Source organism: Alosa pseudoharengus, unplaced genomic scaffold (genome assembly GCF_046254945.1).
Source record: "Alosa pseudoharengus isolate Yale_2024_CS ecotype anadromous, Long Island Sound unplaced genomic scaffold, YU_APseudo_1.1 YU_APseudo_1.1_scf_6, whole genome shotgun sequence".
Classification (NCBI taxonomy): Eukaryota; Metazoa; Chordata; class Actinopteri; order Clupeiformes; family Clupeidae; genus Alosa; species Alosa pseudoharengus.
This window is the reverse complement of record NW_027468848.1, coordinates 22,880,102-22,901,670: the sequence shown is the minus strand read 5'-3', so window position 1 is coordinate 22,901,670 and position 21,569 is coordinate 22,880,102. Positions and strand designations below refer to the sequence as shown.

General features: G+C 43.0%; 1 protein-coding gene across 1 annotated transcript in view; it reads left to right on the top strand.

The window, feature by feature from the left end:
* The window catches only part of msh3 (mutS homolog 3 (E. coli)), a 41,092-nt gene that overhangs the window by 1,885 nt on the left and 17,638 nt on the right, over positions 1-21,569 (top strand). The window contains exons 6-19 of the mRNA XM_076270359.1: positions 231-348; positions 989-1,122; positions 1,396-1,562; positions 8,934-9,064; positions 10,303-10,408; positions 11,027-11,111; positions 11,337-11,446; positions 12,690-12,822; positions 14,420-14,607; positions 16,765-16,933; positions 18,990-19,054; positions 19,829-19,945; positions 20,187-20,294; positions 21,174-21,288. Of these exons, the coding sequence (XP_076126474.1) occupies positions 231-348; positions 989-1,122; positions 1,396-1,562; positions 8,934-9,064; positions 10,303-10,408; positions 11,027-11,111; positions 11,337-11,446; positions 12,690-12,822; positions 14,420-14,607; positions 16,765-16,933; positions 18,990-19,054; positions 19,829-19,945; positions 20,187-20,294; positions 21,174-21,288 (1,746 nt within the window). The remainder of the gene's footprint in view (positions 1-230; positions 349-988; positions 1,123-1,395; positions 1,563-8,933; positions 9,065-10,302; positions 10,409-11,026; positions 11,112-11,336; positions 11,447-12,689; positions 12,823-14,419; positions 14,608-16,764; positions 16,934-18,989; positions 19,055-19,828; positions 19,946-20,186; positions 20,295-21,173; positions 21,289-21,569) is intronic.

The following is a 21,569-nucleotide window of genomic DNA, read 5'->3' as shown; positions in this document are numbered from 1 at the left end:
GACATTTTGGTTGCAATTTGTTTGGGGGTCTCTCTTCTATAAAATGTCAGGAAAGGCCTAGTCTGTGTTTCTGTTGCTTTGCAAAATAAAATCAAGTGTTAACAAAGCTCAATTCCTGGATTCAGTTTCCAGATGTCACATGACTTCAGATCAGTTTTTTTATTGCAACGTATGAAATGACTCATTCTTATCCTCTTGAATGTCAATCAATGTCCTGCCCTGATGTGTAGGTGGGTGTTGTGAAGCAGACCGAGACCTCGGCCATCAAAGCGTCTGGTGCCAACAAGAGTTCTCTCTTCACCCGCAAACTCAGTGCCCTCTACACCAAATCCACCCTGGTGGGGGAAGGTATCCTTTTTGATCTTCAAAGAATATCTGTCATCTCTGGGACAGTTTTGTTATCCAAAGGTGTTCGTTAGGTGAATGCCAGATGTGACATTTTGTCATACCTGGGATGTCTTTGATTGAAAAGCAACATCATCTGGTGGATCATGAAGAATTCACCATCATGACATTAAAAGAAGAGATTGCAGAGATTTGCTCATACAATATAGCACAATAGCACATTTTTTTAGTTTTAGTCCTTCTGTCACCAAGGCATGTCTTATGTTGATGTTTTTTGTGGACATGTCTTCAAAGCAAAGGCTTTCTTCGTGTTTGGTGAAAAGAAGGAATCCTTGCAAAAGATCACTTCTAGTATGAACATTATAATATGGAGCCCATCAAGTCTGTAGTACTCCATGCTCCTTGTTGTGCCTTAGAGAGCATTATGAGATTATTATTATTGTGGCTTTGACTGACCCATAAGGTAAATACAAATGTATGAATGTAACAATTATTTAGATGTTGGATCAAAAATCATAACAGACAATTTGTCAGACATTGAAAAGATAATATACTTAGCCTAAATGAAATGTATGTTTTTTTTGTCAATACATACATTTCATGTATGGCTATGAACCTCCCTAACTTGGATGGCTCGTCCCAGATGTGAACCCTCTCCTGAAGTTGGGGGACCTGGAGGACGCTGAAGATGTGGTGCAGGACGCCCCCAACAACTACCTCATGTGTGTGTATGAGACCTGGGACAAGCAGACCAAGGAGCTTATTGTGGGTGTTGTGGTAAGATCTCAGTATTTTTGGTTCATCACCCTTGTTCATCACCTCTCTCTCTCTCTCTCTCTCTCTCTCTCTGAGCATTGCAAAAAGATTATTTAAACATTTAAATAATAATAATGAAACATTTAAAACTACTTATTGATTTTCACCAAGTATAGTGGAATTTTAGCAACCAAAACATCAGAGCCATAACAAGATGCCTGCACTAGCACTATCACATGCCTCTTTGCCATTAAACACCATTTATTATGCCCCTCTCTCCACCGCTAACTACAGGTGGTTCAGCCTACCATTGGAGACCTGATGGTGGACTGCTTTACAGACAATGCTTCCCGCTCCGAGCTGGAGTCTAGAGTGCTGCGGATTCAGCCAGTGGAGATCCTGGTGCCGTTAGACCTCTCTGAGCATACTGAGAGACTGCTGCGCAACATCTCGCTTGCCAGGTAACCACTAGGGCTACTCATTTTAACACTCTGACTGATCCCAGAAGATGGATATCATAAACTGGGATATCATTAACTGTATGGCTGTTTAGCCCAAATGGCTGTATGGTTCAGATGCACTATTATGTTTTTTAGTGTGATAAACAAGGCAGACCTGTTGGCCCTCTATGTATGGCCCTGTGTTGTAAGTTGTGTTGCATCACACTCACATGTGCTTATAACACCACAGAAGAAATTGCCAGTTCATGTTTATGTAAATGTAATTGGTACTGGTCTTAGTTGTTGTCAAAAGGATGTGTTATTTGCCTAGGTGAATTTTACAATATGTATGTTCAGCAAAATATCAAAATATGTTTACCACATTGATATTTGTAGTAATGACACAGACTATGTTACTATTTTTCTTACGAAATCAATTTATGCTTTAGTCATTTCTCTAAGAGTTAGTCATGGAGTGAATATGACTGAAGGTCTGAATATCTCATTATAAGTATGGTGTAGATTATTTATAAATGCCACATTATAGAGTTGTGACAAAAAGACAGTTGATACAAAAAGAACTGAAGTAACAGTGCATAAACCTAGAAGTTAGATAATCTGAAAATGTGAGCGCTAAAATTTCATAGGCCTTTCCAGGCGTCAAGTATGTTGATCAAAGGTGTACAGACTTTAAAAGTGCACTCTTGATTGAAATTCATAACAGTTTTAATACAAATTTTTCTCATGTTCCTCTAGCTGTAAATCTAGTGTATGCAATTTTCCACCACTGGGTGTCAGTAACAGCTTGCAAATGTGTTCAATCAAGGTTATTTTATTATAATTATGTAGGCATATAGCTGATGCATAACACATTTATATTAGCTTGATTTTTGTTCCGGTATTGCTGGAAATTGATAATGTTTATGGTACGTGCGTGACATGCATGATTGAAAAGATTCTAGTCAAAAAGTTAAACAGGGTTTAGTCAGGAGAGAATCAGATGGTTCTCAAACTTGGAGCAAAAAAGAGAGACCATTTTCAGAGTCCCCGAGGATTCTAGTAAAGATTTGCCTCAGTGTTTTCTTGAAAATTGCATTGTTTCCCCAAGTCCCCTGTTTCTAATTAGAAATGCAAATGAATTGTCAAGGAAATCTCCATCTTGGACATCATTCCCCCCTGTCCACATCAGCCGTCCCAGAAGCACTGTTTGATTTACCGTGGTTCGCTCTCCTCCAGCAGATGTGTGCTCATTATGCATTAATGGCACTCCCCCGTTGAACAGTGGGTTTGCATAATCAGCACTCATTGCCTTGCGTGCCAAGGACTGTTATTGCGATGCGTAGCAGGCGTTTGACTTGACACTGGCGAGAGAGTGGCACTCTGCTGGGCGCTCTGTGCATTCCAAATCAAAGGTGGCATCACACCTCCAAAAGTGGTAGTGTGGAAGTTGACGAAGCACTGACACTTCAATTGTGTGACTGTTGAAAAACTGGCATCAGGCCTCTGCATTTTTGGGGCTTTTTATGCTTTTAATTATAGGACAGTGGAGAGTGACAGGAAGTGAATGGGAGAGGCGTACGGTGCAGGTGCCCCAGCCAGTTGCGCCACAGCTGGGGCCAGGCCTCTGCATTTTAAAGTCTCAAGCAACGCTTTTCTTGCAAATTGAGTTTCTTTCAGTAATTTGTTCGGTTTAAAAATTGATTTTATGGTGCTCCGCTAAAGTCTGAATAGCATGTGAATCAGACAGGATGTAACAAGGTTGTGTAGAAGTTTTGGGCTTAGCCATCACTTGATCTGGGTGCTCCCTCATCAGATAGATTTGGGAAATTTCGTCAGCTGAGCATTTTTAAACTAAAATTGTAGGTGTCAGCGCATGCTGAATACATTTACCTACACCCCCACACTTCCTGCACCTGTCTCTTTCAACAGCAGTGACCATAAGACCATTAACAAAAACAATTGACAAGCAATCAATATCAATACATACTTGAAGGCTCTCCCTTAAGATAAAACTCCAACATACTATATACTGTAGCTTCCAGAATTGATTGGTTTCACCGATCAGTGTTCTGTCATGAAAAGACCAGCGAGAATTTTTACATTTTCTTTTCTTTCCTCTTGATTGAATATTTAGTAACAGCATGTTTGTGTACATTAACCATACAATATGATTCATTTTATATAGACACCCTTGCCACACCCTTGCTGTATCATGAAGTAAGATGATGCTCTAGATCTGTCTGGCCACTAGCTGGGGATTACGCACACTGCAGAGGTCTCCCAAAGGAAAAAAAAAAAAATGAAGAAGCCATTATTGGAATGGAACTGTTCCATCGCTCTCCTCAGTCAGATAACTTATCATATGCCATGATGAGCACATATTTGCAGATAGCTGTTCTCCACTCACAGGTCTCTTGTGTTCTGTTGACTGTTGGATAATATCTGCTGGTAAACAATACAGCCTTGACATGAGTGTGTCTCTTGCTGCTGTGATTAAGAGATCAGAGACTCTAGGTTGCTGCTTGGGAGAACACCACATTTGTTTGATTGTGTCTGTTTGCTGTTTGTTCAAGCCTACTAATTCCTGTGCAAAATTGATTAGGGGTAAAGCACTTCAAAAGTCCTTACTGCAGAATGCTGAAAGCCAGAATTGTACCCCCTCCCTCTTCTCTAGCACATGGAGTGAACTGGGTTGACATCTCAGTTTGTGAGAAGTTTTCTCTCTGTGTTTGTGCTCAGGGTTACCTTTGAGAAAGAGAGAGAGAGAGAGGCCTAGACAGGGTTATTGTCTTTAGATTTCCCCGGAGGACGTCACACTCACAGAGCAGAGCTTGAAAGAGCAGCTCGACACGTAGGGCCAAGGGCTGAAGATCAATTTGAACCGGACTCGAGTCGGACATCGGCGCTGCTCGGAAAGGAGGTTAATGTGGGAACAGAAACTCGCTTTTCTTGAGCTGTGCCACTGGGGGTCTTTAAGCTCATTTAATTAAAAGAGTGACCTGACCTGGGGCAGCCTATCCCCCAAACAAAACCAAGTGAGATTCCGGGTTGGTGAAGGGGTGAGCTACCTCTCTGGTATGTTTTGTTTGGTCATTGGTTAAAATATAATGACATTTTTATTTTGGAAAATTCTTAAGAAATTTAGATATAAACATAAACATAAACAAACGTGACTTCATGCGCAATTGCTGACCTTACCTTTTAAATTGTTTAATCATTGGGTGTCTAATAGATTCTTGTTTTGCCTGTGTTTATGGTAAACAAACTTTGCTCCATTTATTTATAGACCTGATTGATCTGGAGATTTACTCTGACCAGAGCACTTTTCAGTGAAATATTCCTTGAACTAATTATATCCATGAGGCCTCAACTTGTTTTGTTTTATCGTTTTTTCGGTGCAAAGCTGCGTGATTGCTTTGTTTCCTTGCTCTGAGCAGAAGTGAAGTCCCAGTAGGTCTTCTCAGATGTTATGAAATGTCTTTGGTTTCATGTTCTCAATTGACTCTTTAACCTCAGCCCTCTTCTGCATAGCACACTTCAATTATTAACGTATGATAATAATGTCAACACCACACTGTACGTGAGCTTCCAAAGTAAGTTTGCCAAAAAGTTTGTCATCATCTGGTTCGGTTGAGATGATGACTATGTTTTTGCAAATTCCTGTGTGTGTGTGTGTGAGCATGGAGAGGTGTATGTCTGTCCGTACAGTGTGTGTGTAAGTATATGTGAGTGTGAGTACCTGTGTGTGTGTGTGTGTGTGTGTGTGTGATCCAATGCTCAGAGGGAGACGGAGAGGCCTAATTAGGCGTAGCTGTTCTGATTTGTGGGAGCTGGAGAAGGGGGAAGGCCTGCTAATTTGCCATCATCTCCCAGCGCCGTGAGATGAGTGATGAGGAGGGGATTCGATTAGCACAGGGGGATGAGCGATGTCGCTCGCTTTCATTCTCCCGCTCTCTCTTTCAATATCTCTCCCTCTTTAGCTCTCTCTCACTTTCTCTCTCTCTCACACTTACACACACACACATACACACACACACACACACACACACATACACACACACACACACACACACACTTTCTCTCTCTCTCTCTCTCTCTCTCTCATGATGGCTGAGGAATTATGTACACCTCTGTTTTTCTTGTTTTGTCCCCTTTCTGATTATCCTGTCTTTATTTTTTCATCTTTCATTTTCCAATTTACAAAATCGCCAGATTTTGCAAGCATTTTGGTCTAATCACTTGTAGTTCTTTTCCCCTTCTGGCTGGGAAATTGGGGATCTTGAGCACTGTATTTTTTGTATTTACTTCTGATGAGTACCAGGCATCTGAGAGGGTTGTGTTGCCTCCTGTCGCAGTGTATCTCTACAGTACTTAACTAGAGCATTCTGTTTTAATTTAACCCTTGAATGGCTTTGGAAAGGGCACTGCTTCAGGTCTTCCATATTACATCTGCAAATCATAGCACAGCCATTTGAATCCTGTTAACCATTTAAAAAGGGCATTCCAATTATCCCACCGGGTTTTTATTCCGTACACTGTACCATCATGCACCTCAGGAGTCCAGTGAACCATGCCGGCATCTTGGAGTGCTTTTCTCCCAGGTGCACCCTGACAGGCGCTGCAGTTCACACAGTGTGGTGTAACACTATGACGTCAACAGAGGCAGAAATTCTCAGCAGAGCAGATTGAGAGTTGTTTTTTCTCTCTTGGAGAGAACGTATTATGAGGGGGTCTGCTGGAGGGGTTTTGTTGTTGACATTGTATGAACATAAAGGGTGCGTGTTAGTGTGTGTGTGCCTGCGTGCGTGTGTGTGTGCGTGCGTGTTCGTGCGCGTGCTTGTGTGTGCGTGTTTGTGTGTGCATGTTTGTGTGTGCGTGTGCGTGTGTGTGTGTGCATGTGTGTGTGCAGGTGAGGGTAGAGCTGTGCTTTTTTGATTGAAGGGACTTGCAGCGCATATATTTTTAAGTTTAAAAGAGTGTGAAGATGCTTCCTGCTAGAGGAGCCTATTGGTGCATTTCTGCTCTGGAACCTGAGGCAAATCAGAGTGGTCAGTTCTGGACACTCATGAAATGGAAGCCTTAACCTAAATTCTCCTCCAGCTATATGTTCGGAAACTCCAGTATATAGTTGGAAGATTCCTCAAATCAATGAAATGTTTGTGTACATTTGTGCTTTCATGGTGTCTTGTCATGGTGTGGTGCCAACAGTTTGTGAAGTCAAGAAGTTGACACGTTTCTCCAATGATCATATATCTTCTAAACATATTGAGACCTGGAAGGAATACACTCTGCACAAAATACAGTTTGAAATACTAATACACAAACTACTGTTTGATGAATATGCTTGTAAACCTGTGGTATCTCAGGTGAAGGGTTTTGTCTGCCTCTACATGGGGCTTTGCGATCTCTTAGCTCTCTTCTAATGAGACCCTGTGAGGGTTATGGAGGCTAAGCCCCTGCCGACAACGCCAAACCCTTCCCCTAAGTGAAGTAAAGCAGAGGTTGAGCTCAGAATATGCAACACTTCCCTGGAGTGATGCCTAGGGTTCAGGCTTCAAGCGTTTTCACACTGTCCATGAAAGGCAATTTAATCAATGAGTGTTATTTGTAAAAATAATAATTTCATGAAATCGACTGACCAGCAGCAAATTTGTTGACGGTGGTTACACTTCTGTTTCCTGTGTAGGGTAAGAAGCTTTAGTTGGACCCCAGCTCCATCTAGCCTACCTGTTGCAGTCTCCAATGCTTGGAGTCCCCTATATCACTCTGACACCTTGGCTTCTCGGTGCGCTCCTCTGTGACCTGTGAAAACGGTCATCTAATGTCTTTATGTATTGATTGGCTCCCTCGCCTGCAGTGAGGTTTTGTTTATTAGCCCCATCAGTCTGCTGATAGAAATGCCCTTCCCGCCCTTCAACCCCCGAGGTTTATGGTATGGTAACCATATTATGGTTGTGGAGGGGAAGCCTGTTGGGAACTGTTGTTTCTGTACTGATACCTTTGCAACAGTGAAGATGTCATTCATTATGAGCAAGTCTTGCCATTGTATTGTGATTGTCTGTCTACAGGGAATGGCTTAACCATTTTGAGATCTGAATTTGAATAAGTTGGTCATGTGATTTCTTTGAGAAAACAACTGTGAACTCCAGTATGCGGTTGACATTTACAGTTGTACTGGCGCCTGGCCTGGGCTAATTAATTATGTTTGTTATTTGAATATTATTCGTGGTCATTGGCGAGAGAGTTGTTAAGGTCTTAAGGGGTTATCTCATTCTGCAAAATAATTTCAGGAGGAACCAAATCATTTGCTATAATACATTTTGTGATATCCTGGCTGTATCTAGGTAAGATTAGTTTCCATTCTGTATGTTGTAAACTTTATTTGTTTCTTACAGGGCTTTGAATAATCTTTCTGAATTTGATTTTGCCTTACTAGAGGAAGCATTTCCTATATCCAAAACGTGTGTGTGTGTGTTTGTATGCGTTGTACATCTGACTGACTGACTGACTGGCTGGCTGATGGCTGAAAAGAAACGTTGCGGCGCTTTCGCTGAAGCCATGTGCTCGCCGCCGTCACCCTGGCAACAGCACAGAGACCACAAAGAGAGCCGGAGTCCTTGAGAGTGCTGTGGGGCTGAATGGAGGGGAGGAGTGCGAGTGAATGGAATGATGATGGTAGCGGAGAGGAGGAAATGTGTTTCTCATATTTTCTCTCCCTCATGTTCCCTAGCTCTCTCTCTCTCCCTCTCTCCCTCTCTCTCTCTCTCTCTCACTCACTCACTCACTCCTTCCTGGTGTGTTTATTGTCAGAGTGCATCTAGTGCATCTGTTATTCACTGTGAAAATCACTGTGTATGGTGAACTCCAGTGAGTGGAATGCATAGGTGTTGTTTGGCTCCTTGCAGCAATAAATGCTTATATATATATATATATATATATATATATATATATATATATATATATATATATATATATGGCTGTTTGGAAATATCACCATAATCATAATGCAGCACTTATTAAGCATGCATTCTTCTTTATCTTTGTATGACTAGATTATTTAGGCACTCTTTGACAACACTGCTTGCAATTCGCATGAGGCGTTTTGTTCACTTCTGCCTTTGCTTTGGAGTCTGTCAGTCCCCATTCAGAAGAGGAGCGCTTTGACTGTTTGGACTGTTCTGTTTGTTGTGAGACACAATTTGTTCTGACTCTCAGTGGAGGGCTTAGATAGGGCTTGTATTTCTCCTTTACTCAAGGGTAATAACTAAGAGCATTCTTGGCTTGATGGGAAACTTCACGTAAAGAATGTTCGTAGGCTATTTCAATCATTTATGTTGACCTCTTATCATCCCCTTGCCTGACCTCAGTGTCCCCCCTCCCCCTCTTTTCCAGTGTGCAGGAGGATGACCGGCTTCGCGTGGAGCGACGCGAGAGCGCCCAGTTTGAGTATGGCAATGCCATGAACACCGTGAAGGGCTTTTACTCGGACCCATCTCATCAAAGCCAGGATGGAACAGAAAAGGGTACTCTTAGTCTGAATGGGCTTCTTCTCTTCCTGTGCGTGTGCGTGCGTGCGTGCGTGCGTGCGTGTGGCAGCGTCTGCATGCTGCTGTGATGTGATTTGTCTGGCCTGACAGGGGTCAGTGTGTGTGGGCTTGTGCTGTGTAATTGAAAAATCATTTCTTCCGGGGATGGACGTCCTGATCAATACCGCCCTGTCCTTTCCACGGTGTTTGATGAGGCAGACCATGCGTCATGGCTGGACCTAACTTAGAAAACGGGCTCTCTGTTATCTTCTTAAACCAGTAAACTTCAGCCTCCCTGTGAAGTAGGAGTTTTCTGTCTGATGTGCTTAGTAAATCCAAATAATATATAAATATATATTACCCCCCCCCCCCCCCCCAAAAGACAGGTAATATAGTACACACATGAACTCACAAGCATCATACATTAAGTAAGTATGGGGAAATAGCCAGACAGCACAGGTAAGGGCAGAACAGGATTCTGATCATCTGTCAATAAACTGAAACAACAAAATACAGGATGCATATGTAAATAAATAGCCTATATAAAACAAAGCAATACAAAATAAGATATACATATAAAGTCGATGTGGGTCAGGTGCTACACCAAAAACTGCAATTAAACAGCATGGTTCCAACTGGGCTTGAAGAATTTCTGAGAGGGTTTTGAAAATAGAATTCCGATAATCAAGTTTGTGGCAAAGAGCAAACATCACTAAAATGGCAGGGATTATCTCTACACTTGACAAAATTGTTGTCAGTCTGACTGTTGACTCAGTCTGCTTGTCGAATGACAAAACAACTTTGCTATATTATTGAAATGAGGGAATTGAGTTTTGTGTTAAAACAGGTCTTCTCAGGGCTGTTTTGGGAGTAGGGAGTGGAACTCAGGGAAGGTGTTGGAGACACTGTTCCTTGCTTGAAAGAACCGTTTTTGTTCCTTTGTTAGAACGTTTTGTTGGCGGAAAGGCTTGAAACTCGCATCACCAGAGCGTTCGCTCCGGCAAAAAGAATGCAAGGTCTTCACCGCGTGCTGGCTTGCTGTCCCTTTTTATTGCAACTTTATTTATGTGCTGTTGTCTTTTTTTTATAACATCATTGCACTGACGTACATGTACATAGTGAATCACTATGACGCATTGGTTTTCATGCAGTCTCTTTCTCTCTCTCTCTCTCTGTTTGTATGTGTGTGTGTTTGTTTGTTTAATGTTGCTTATGTTTTATATGTCATTACCCAGGAGTTTACTCTTATTACAACCTGGAGCGACCCATCATCTGTTGTCTTGGTCCAATCATCCAGTATCTGATGGAGTTTAAGCTGGAGCGAGTCCTGCTCTGCAGCAGGTGTGCCCCCACCTCACCCCACCCTCACATCCCTTGACTGACTATTTGCATTTATCAAAGGACCCATCCTTAAATGGCAGGGAACATTGCTTTTTCTCACAGCTTATTCTAACTATTTGTCTACCCCTCCCCTTCATGTAAGCTCTGTTAGGGGTTCAGTCAGCATTGTCATGGGATTGCTGCTGATGTGGGGATGATATCAGGATAGTGTTCCTTGCTTCTGCCTGAGGAGCTTTTACATGCTTTGTGTTTATTTGTGTCACAAATCCAGCTTTAATTAGCACGCTAACACTCTGCACTGTCTTGGTAAAAGTAGTCATAATTAACTTTTGATTAAAGGCGCTGTTTGAAGATAATAACTGTGTCTGATTTGCCAGGCTCTCTAATTGCTTTTAATTATGTATGCCTCATCAGTTCTTGAGAAACTGCCCTTGTCTGAAGATAATTTACCTTTGTTCCAGTGCATATATTATTGAGGACCTCAAACACAATCTGCATATAGGGCTCTCCAGCCCTCAGCCTCCCTCCTGCCTTTGCATTGCAAGGGTCTTTTAAAACTCATTTCATTGTCATATAATTGAGGCCTTTCAGGCTGCTCACTTGTGTGTTATTTTCCAGCTCCTTCAAACGGCTTTCGTCTGAGACGGAAGGCATGGTCCTCAACGCCACCACCCTCAAGAACCTGGAGGTGCTCTGCAACCAGGTAGTGAGGAGAGGTCCTCTCAGAAGCGTCTAAGTTTCTTTGTGTATCTTTTCTTCCTTTGTCAAAGTTCCAACCGTGACAATGATTTGTTTCTGGAGGGACTTGCTGTGTGTGTGAATACATCTGTGATTCCCCCCCCCCCCCCCCCTGTTCTCTATGTGCCTTGGAGAATGTTCTGGTTAATTGTGTGTGTGTGTGTGTGTGTGTGTGTGTTTCTGTGGATAGACTACAGGTGCTGTGAAGGGGAGTCTGCTGTGGGTGCTCGACCATACCCAGACAGCGTTTGGGAAGAGACTGATGAAGAAATGGGTGACACAGCCCCTTAAATCAGTTCAGTAAGTGGGAACTGGTGTGAATACAAGACCAGAATCAATGTTCCCTTATGATGTATTGGCACAGGGTAGAGGTCTTTTTTGCAGCTGTGGACTAAAAAGACAACAATCAACATCAATCACCTTAACATCTGTATAATGCAATGTGATGAAGCCACTTAATCCGGTAATTGGAGTATCAAACAGTGAGTGAGAGAAAGTGTGTGTGTGTGTGCATGTCTGTGTGTGTGTGTGTGCATGTGTGTGTGTGTGTGTGTGTGTGTGTGTGTGTGTGTGTGTCTGTCGGTCTGTCTCCGCTTAATATTTCTGAAGTCCTTGGGCTCCTGTAGAGCAGATTTGTGTTCTGCTGAGGGATGGCAGAACTCAACACTGGGCTTGTACCGGCGCCAGGAAATCAAGTGGGTAGTGATGCAACAGCCCCAATCCCCTGTCATAACCCAAAGGATAGCGACCTCAACCAGCATAAGCCTGCGTAAAACATTGCTATCATGGAAAGGTTTCAGCACGCTCAAAATCCGGCGCGATTAACATTGTCTGAGTTTCATTTTTATACTGCTGCTGTTTTCATGCATTGTTTCCATTGTTTTGTTGTGTAAACACTACATTTAAATGACATAGTGTCTACACCTCGGGTGATACAAAGTATTCTGGCTTCATATAAAGTAATCATTGTAGGTATACTATTACTAATAGCAGTTTACTAATAGGTACATATAAAACACATGGTGACCATGAATACATGTAATCCTGTAACAAGACAGAAAGGGCCATTAAGGTCAATTGCATTAGCCTGGTTTGATATGTTCATTTCAGTGGTGTTGTTCATGAATAAGAATGGTGGTATTGAACCATTTTTTTTCTGCTGGCTGTTAACAGTCCTCTGGATGCAAACTCATTGTTATTTCATCTACAAGAGCACACGCCCATAACAATGTTATGAGCCTTTGTAATTTGTCCATAACAAGAAATCACATGACCCCTGGTGTCAAACGAAAAAAAAAAAAAAAACGATTTGCCTTGTGTTATCAGCCGTTACTTCCCAGACAAATTTGAGCCCCGTGTCTGTCTTGACCTTATTGAAAGGCCACTCCCTGTGAGAATCAGAATATATTTCTGTAAAAGGGACTACTGGATGTATCTGTATTCATCCAACCCTCTCTCTCTTTCTTTCTTTCTTTCTTTCTCTCTCTTTCTGTCTGTCTGTCTGTCTGTCTGTCCATCTCTCTTGCTCTTGTCCTGTCTTTAGGGAGATCCGTGACAGACAGGACGCCGTGGCTGAAATCCTCTCCTCCGACTCCAGTGTCGTGCCCAGCATCATGTCCCTGCTGAAACGGCTTCCTGACCTGGAGAGGGGCATCTGCAGCATCTACCACAAAAAGGTACTGGAAACGGAAAAGCGTAGTCCAGAGCTAACTGACCCCATTTGACCTGTTTTCACACATCACTGGAGCAATAGAGGCAGGATCAAATTCAAAAGTTTTTCACTTTTTGCCCACTGGTACCCACCAAGCCCTGCTAAATCGTGATTTCCAAATCACATTGACTGCGTGGCCCATGCATGATGGTTCCTGACTATCAAATACTCCAGTTAGCAGGCTCAATGTGTGGGTATTTCTCTGTTCATGTCAAAATTGTGTTTCCAACCTGACATTTACTGTTGTTACAAACTTGTGGTGATTACTTTGGAAACATGGCCTCTGTTTAAATCTGGGCTGTCAAATATTGTCAATTTCTCAGCGTTGTGTCAGTGGGTGAGCGTTAGTGCTGCGTATTTCGGTCTCTGCGCCCCCTCACACTCCCCTCCCTCTCGGCCCGTGCACCCGTCTCACCTTTTTTTGGGGGGAGGGGGAGGGGGGGGGGGGGGTCACTGAAACGCGCCATGCTTAATGAACTGGTCTTCCTGAATGTGGGCAGCCATTAGTGTAATGAAAAGGGGGTGGGAGTGAGATGGTTGTTGTCTGAGGGGGCTGCTGTGGATGCGACGAGGGGCTGTCTCCGAGCAGCGACGACGGCGACAGGAGGCAGCGTTTATTAGCTCTGGCCGACCTGCAGCGAGCTCTCATGGACCCCGTAACTGATTATTAGAGACAGACATTTCTTTCCACTCGCTATTGTGCCATCAATGGCAAGTGAAGAAAACCACCTCCCGTCTCTGCAGATAATAATTAGTCTGTCAGTCATTCAAAAGGTTAGAAATACGTGTGTGTGTGTGTACGTTTGTGTGCGCACGTTTGTGTGTGTGTGTGTGTGTGTGTGTGTGTGTGTGTGTGCGTGTGTGCGTGTGTGCATGTGCGTGTGTGTGGTTGGTGAGCGTAGATAATATAGGTATTAGGTATCATTTTCTTTTTCATTTTTCCCTTTCATTAATAAGTTGATTATTAGTTTCATAGTTTCTCATGTCACTTAGATGAAATTTCTTCTGATTTGACCTAAGACTGTGCTGTTTCATTTGTGGATGATAATGAACTGAGAAACTTAATCTGTTGATGTTGAAATATGATACAACCCCCCATGCTACAAAAATGTGTGTATTTAAATAATACGAGGCCTATTAAAGCACAGATTGATTTTGCTCTTTTGGTATAAGGCCCGTTTATAGTGATTACTCAGCCAAAATTGAATTAACAGTGATTTTCTACTTGCTTTCCATATAGACAGTCTGCCAAAGAATGTGCTAGGAGAGAGCTCAAATGTTACCACTCTCTACTTAACTTACTAAGAATTCTAATAAGAAATGCAAGGGTAATAGTATGCAGTGGAACTTCTTTTAAGAATGTGGCCACCACGGTGTTTGTATGCTTTAAATCTGTTTTTATTCTTCAGTTTTTATCCTTATTTTAGATTTGCCAATATGGATTAGGATATAGGCCTAGTATTTGACATGCATACTATGACTTTGTGAATTAGCATATCAACTTGCGTGTGTCTGTGCGCGTGTTTGTGTTTGTGTGTGTGTGTTGGCGCTGGCCGCTGCAGTGCTCCACGCAGGAGTTCTACCTCATCAGCAGCACGCTTGCGCGCCTGGCTGTGGAGCTCCAGTCGATGGCTCCGCTCGCCCAGACCCAGCTGCGTTCCGGCCTGCTCCAGAGCCACGTGCTGGGCCTGCCCCAGCTGCTGGCCCCCGCCAGAGACTTCCTCAGGGTGCTCAACGAGGTCGCCGCTAAGTGAGTGACCAGTGGCCAGCACTAGTGGAATTTACTTGGTCCTTTAACATATCCATTTATCATGCACAAGGAAGTCAGTGCTTGAATTGCCCGCGATTCGGTTATGTGAAAAAGTTGTTCATACTTTAGTTCAGCAGCCAATTAAGTTTCACCCATCCTCCTCTCCACACCCTTCTAGTCCAAGCCAATTTGTTTATTTTGTTTGTTTATTCATAGTGCCAGGACTTTAGAAAGAGTGCAAACACTGAATGGACAACTAGAGGACTACGATGAGCAATTTGCTGAGTTTGACATGTAGTGCATGGGATTAGAACTTGTAAGACCGCAGGCTTGCGTGCGGGCGCAATTGACTTTGTATACTGTAAATTAGGGAATTCGATTGCGCCCACGGGGGCGGTTCAGCGAAAAGACGGGGCGTGTTCCGGCGCAAACGTTCACTGTTGATATTTTGCGGTTTCAGAAAACAATTCCGCCACAGACCAGGAACTCCCTGGTCTAAAGTCTTGGCGAAAATGCAGATGCTATTTTAAGGGCGCATGCATGACCACAGGCCTGCATGAATGAATGCGTTGCACACCAATCTACAGACACCTCCGTGCACAGACGGAAACATTCAAAGCCTTGATAATATTTGTCCATTTCCCGGTTTTGTTCGTGCATTGGTGACCTAAATATTTAGTAGCCTATATAGTACAACATCTACATGCAATATCTTTACAACAACGCCTAATTACGACCTATTAATCTGGACAACTTTATAGGCTAAAGTTACTTTTAGTTTTGTTCCAATTTACCGTTGTGTAAGGTTTTAAGCACCAAGCTTTGCTATGTTCCCTCCATCCTTTCCTTATTTTCAAAAAACATTTTATATCCATGATGGCCTTGAAGTCTTGAGTTAGTGAATTAGCTTTAATCAGCTTTTCATGTGCTGTTAACCAGCAACAGATAGTACAAGAAAGCAGCAAGGTTACAATTTCTGTACAATTTCTGTAGTTGCTGCATCCATTCATTGTTATTCTCTCTCCTGCTCAAATAAATGTTGTGCGTGAATTAAGTTGATGATAACGTGTTTACAAACTCTGCTTTACAGAAAATATTGTAAATAGTCTACTGTCACGCAGTTAATGGGATACTGTGAAGAGTTGAAAGTTAGGTCAACTTAAACGAAGCCCTTGCTTGGCCGCCTGTGCTGCGCAACGCACACTTAGCTCCTCTCATCTATACAATGTAGTTCCCATTTCTGTAAACCATACATAATTTCAAAGAAAAATATTACCACTCGAGGGAAATCAGTGTGGTGTCCATGTGAAAAAATAGGCATAAATCTAGCGTACACATTTTCACGAATCACTGATGTGTTGATGACATAAATTAGGAAATGTTAGAGGACTTAAGGAGACGTGATGTTGAACTGCATGCCGATGCCATTTAACCCAAATGCCCCAGCGGCAGCACGGGAGAGAAGCGATTAACTGACAGAAGATATGCATTGTCTATAGAGAGGTAATGTTAGATTACATTGTACATTGCAAATATATCACCATGCATTCATAACCTCGTGATTCAGTGAGAATGATCCCAAAACATCGGAAAGTATGTCTTTGTGACAATTCTGTATTACATTTTGTCAAGAGGAAAAATCAATAGCTAACTGTTCCCAACTGAACAGTGATTATAGCGCTGTGAACGCTCCTGGCTGCGCCTGGCAAATACGCCACCATAATAGCAATCAGCTATGGAACAAGCGTGCCTGTTGTTAAAGGGAATGTGAGATGACGCTCTGATTGGTTTATTGCACGTTACGCCCAAACCACACCCATGATTAATGTAGCTACTTCAGACCACCCCATTTTAGATTTGCGTCGGGCGCAACAGTCAATATCTCGCTGGTAAAATAGCATCAGCGCCCAAGATCCGCCCACAAAGTCACTTGCGTTTTGCGCGAAGACACTTCCGTTTCAGACCATTAAAATAGGGCCCCGCATGTATCAATAGTATTTTCACTCTTGGGGTAATGTTGTGCAGGATTGGTTCTCTGTGCTGTTTAATTTCATAGATTTCAGGTGAGTTTTTTTTTTTTTTTTTTTTTTTTTTTTTCTTTAGTTCTTGTGAGAGTTTTGTGATTTAGAATTTGGTTTCTGTTGAACGACTCGACAGGAAAGGGGACAAGACTGAGCTTTTTGCAGACCTGACGGACTTCCCTCTGATCCGTGAGAGGAAAGCAGAGATTCAATCGGCCCTGCAAGAAATCCTGGAGCACCGGCGAGAGGTCCGCCTCATTCTGAGTAGCCCGTCTCTGGACTACGTTACTGTATCTGGACAGGAGGTAAGGACGGGCTCCATGAAGGCTGAATCCTCTTTAGTACATAGTAGAAGAGTTTATATCTGTGTTCTCTGTTTCATTCTAAAGTGATGTCTTATGAGGCATTACACATGAAAACAGTTGTACACATCCAGTGTGGCTGTGTTCATATTGCATTAGAAACATTGGTTACACTTTACTTGAAGGTATCTACATAAGCGTGTCATAAACATTATAAACATAAACGTTAAGTCATAAACATTTATGACATAACGCTTCTGTCATTAAGTGTCATTCGGTTTTTGTTATGACAAGTTAGGGTTAGTGTCATTCGGTTTTTGTCATGACAAGTTAGGGTTATGACCATGTCATGTCATGTCACTCTTACTGTATGTAGATACCTTCAAGTAAAGTGTTACCGAAACATTATAGTGTATGAGAGTGTATATTTATGTTCTCACTACATATCTCCTGATACCACTAGGTTATTATTCATTTAAGCAAAATGTTAGTTAAAGTTGTCAATACAAGGTAAAGAAACTAGATAGCGTCAAGTCAAGTCAACTTTATTTATACAGCGCATTTCATACACAGAGGTCATTCAATGTGCTTTAAATAAACAAAAGCAAACCGGAATAGTTGATGAAAGCATAGAAGGGCAATAGTCAAAGAATAGTTTAAAAAGTAAAGAATAATAATCAAATAATAATAAGAAAACATAAAACACACATGGTGATAGTACATGAAAGCATAAAAGGGCAATAATTTGGGCAAAAAAAGGGCAAAAATTGTTTAAAAAGTAATAATTAAAAAAAAAAAACATAGCAACTATTAACATTTTACCTGAAAGACTTTCCCAGATTTAGAAATGTAAAAAATAAGTGATCAGTGTACACACTACCTACTATATAACATGCTGTTATCATGCTGACATGCTGTTATATATATGCCCTGACCCTCACAGGGAAGCTACACCAGACGCGTAACTGAAGCGTTCCGTTCGCATTGCGTCTGCTGCAACAATTAGCTTCCACTGTAATCAATGGAAGTAACCACACCAGACGTGATAGCGGCGCGTACGTTCGGGAAAAAAAATGGATTTTACACGTCGCGAACGGAACGTTTCAGTTACGCGCCTGGTGTAGCTTCCCTGTCAGAGCCAAGCGTGTGTGAATCAGATTAGCACTCCCCTCCACACCTTCCAGAAAGTGACCCCTGCGAGTCCGCCCCTTCAGACAAGGCCGTGACGGACAGACAGGCGGCACTGTGTGGATTAGTATGCCGCCCTCTCCTCTCTCCTGTCTTCGTTCTCCGCTCTCTTCCCTCTCTCCCATCCCATCGCATCCTCTCTGGAATACCCAGCAGGATTGCATATTTACACCTGCTGCCTCTCTCTCTGTACTGTGGCACGGCGTTCATTTTGTTTGTGCTGATTGGCCCTCCTGCTGTCCACTCAGGGCTGACACGGGGGTCACGGCTGAGCACTGGTGACCTGATCGGGCCACACACATGGTTATGCTCTGGCAGAGGAGGAGGCATATGTGTGTGTGTGTGTTGGTGTGTGTGTGTGTGTGTGTGTGTGGGAATGTGCCTCATGTGAGTGCTGTCTTGTTTTTTTGTGTGTGTGTGTGTGTGTGTGTGTGTGTGTGTTTGTGTGCATGTGCATGGACAGGGAGACTGATGGGTTTGTTCCCTGTGGTAAGATGGATGGTCTGAGCGGTGATCTAGTTTGGGATTTGTACCATTGTCCTGCTCTCTCACAGCCTTTTAATCAGAGCGCTCTCGCATGTCTCGCCTGCTGATTTTCGCCTGCCGTTATTTATAGTGGCCTGCTGAGAACAGAGGCTTGTTTATTGCGTTTCGCCCTAAAAGTCAGTTAGCCGGCGTGACCTAATGGGAGGCCATTACAATGGGCGATTAATCCACCTTTTCTGTATTTCACATGTAGCTGGTGAAGAGAATAATCAGTTTTCGCCCCTTTTTGACTCTGCCTTTCTTTTTATCTCTTCTTCTTTTCTTTCTTTTCACTCTCTCTCTCTCTCTCTCTCTCTCTCTCTCTATCCTTCCTCTGCCCACTCAGTTCCTGATTGAGGTGAAGAACTCCATGTCATCTAAAGTGCCAGGCGACTGGAGCAAGATCAGCAGGTATGAGGCAACAGCCTGTCAACATGTCTGAATGCAGAATTGAAAGGGATACAGAAACACTCCAGGAAGGAGACCACAGTGTAGGGGGCATCTAATAATATCTTTCTGTCTGCATACAGTGCATATAAATGATTTTTCACTCACACACCCTATTTGTCGCAGTGAAGCAACAATTTTAAGTGTATTTTTTTGTCCATTTTGCCTTTATTTAGGTAGGACAGGGTAGAGTGTCGGGAAGCGAGTGAGAGAGAGAGAGATGGGGTGGAATCAGGATATGACAGCGGGTGGGATTTGAGCCCAGGTCTCCGTGGGCACTCAAACCTGAATGTAGTATTGACGCTGCAGCCACATGCACCACATCAACAGCTCCCCAAGACCAGCAACACTTAATGAAAATGATCATTGTCTGATTTTCTTACTTGTATATTACTTCGACCCTCTGTTACATAATAATGTTTTGTTGGACTTTCTTTTACGTAATAACATTTTTGGACTTCTGTGGTGCTGTGGTGTGTGGACTATTTTGAAATGGAGGGGGAGAGTGTGTGCTCTGGAGCTCTCTTTGTGTTTGCCCTCGGCATCCCACTCCTGCCACCAGGCAGCCTTCCCTCACAGCGGAAGTGCCCCCAAGAGCCCAGTTCGATCCTTTAAGCCTCAACTCCTGCTTAGTCTTCTCTGTAGCTTCATCTCTTCTCTCTCTCTCTCTCTCTCTCTATCTCTCTCTCTCTCCCTCTCCCTCCCTCTCTCTCTCTCTCTTTCTTTCTCTTGTTTCAGCACAAAGGTCGTGGGACGCTACCACACTCCCTTCATCGTGGAGAAGCACCGCCAGCTCCTGCAGCTCCGAGAGCAGCTGGTTATTGACTGCGGCCGCGAGTGGATCAACTTTCTGCAGTATGTAAACCCCAGCTCTTCTCCCTCTCTCCCTCCTTCCCTTCCCATCATCCCACGGGAGGCTGTCTGTTGCATGCAGACTTCTCCAGCCCCTCTCTGGCTAAGCTGGCATTTTAGCCTCATGACATGGGGGAAAAAACTCAGAAATGTGGATTTAGCATGCTTGGAAATGATTAAAATCTCTTCCCCTGTCGTCTGCATGTGTATAATTTCATTATTATTTTTTTAAATCTCCTTTTAGTTTGTTTGGGGAGCACTACTACATTCTGAGGAAAGCCGTGTGTCACCTAGCAACCGTGGACTGCCTCATCTCATTGGCGCAGGTTGCTAAAGAAAACAATTACTGCAGGTGATGTAATGAGGTTGGGCTTTTCATTCTCTCATATCCTTCTGCAGTGGCTGTCATGGCTCATCTTTCCAGCTGTTTGTCATACCCGTTGCTGGCTTGGTCCTCTCCTCAGGAATGGTCTTGCACTGGCTTAATATGAAAGAGCATTACAGCGCACAGTGGAGTTATTGTGTTTCCCGTCAGGCTTAGAATTGTTTTGAGAAAAATGAGCAGTTAGGAAACGGTTAATTCATTAACTTCAACTTCCTCAGATTGTTCAGTGTTGCAACACAATGTCTCTAAAATAGAGGTCTCATAACTGAGGAGAGGGAGGGAGATTGTGTTCACAATCCAGTGGGAGAATGCTTACCACACACACGCACAGTCTGTGTGGGGGAGTGGATTTGACTTTGAAGGCAGTTTTTTTTTATACCAACTACACCCCCACCCCACTCTATACGAATGCCTGGTTTCTCCTGTTGCAACTAGGGTTACCCACCCACCCGCAGTCCAGGTCCTAAACAACACCCCCCCACCGTCCTCCACTGCAGAGTTTTAAAAGGGAGTAGGAGTTTCTTTTACTCCTACGGGTAGAACCTTCAAAGGTCTCTACTTTATAGAAATATTTTGGAAGACTTCTTGTTGAATAGTTGTCTTCAGCTCTGCAGAACACTTTTTGCCACATAAAGGGCTTCTTCTTTCAGAAAACACTTTATGTGGAATATTAAAATAGCTCTCTGTGATCAATAGTATATAGATATGGATGTATATGAAATGTATTTAAAACATTTGAATAGTTAATAACTCTCTGTGTAGTGTAATAGTTCTCCCTATTTAGTTCTTCTGTGAAGAAAATAGGAATTTAGTCCCTAAAAATGCACTTTGCCTGTTCTATTCCAGGCCGGAGGTGCTGGAAGGGGAGCGTCAGATCGTGATCCGAGAGGGCCGGCACCCGGTAATTGATGTCTTGCTGGGCGAACAGGATCAGTATGTGCCCAACGACACGCAGCTGCAGGTGAGGCCCGCTCCCATGGTGCTGAGATGTATGTCCCATTGTGTCATATTCCTCTCAGCAACACCAAAGGCAGTATGTGTGCGTGTGTGTGTGTGTGTGTGTGTGTGTGTGTGTGTGTGTGTGTGTTCATCGTAACTACCTGTGGATGCTTTTGATATTGAATAAAAGAAAAATGGAAGATGGCTAAGGCGATTCTGATTTTTAAAAGCAGTTAGGTTAATCCTTTTTTTTTCCCCTCAGTGCTCAGAAAATGTTCTGGAATTACAAGCCAACCTGCCTAC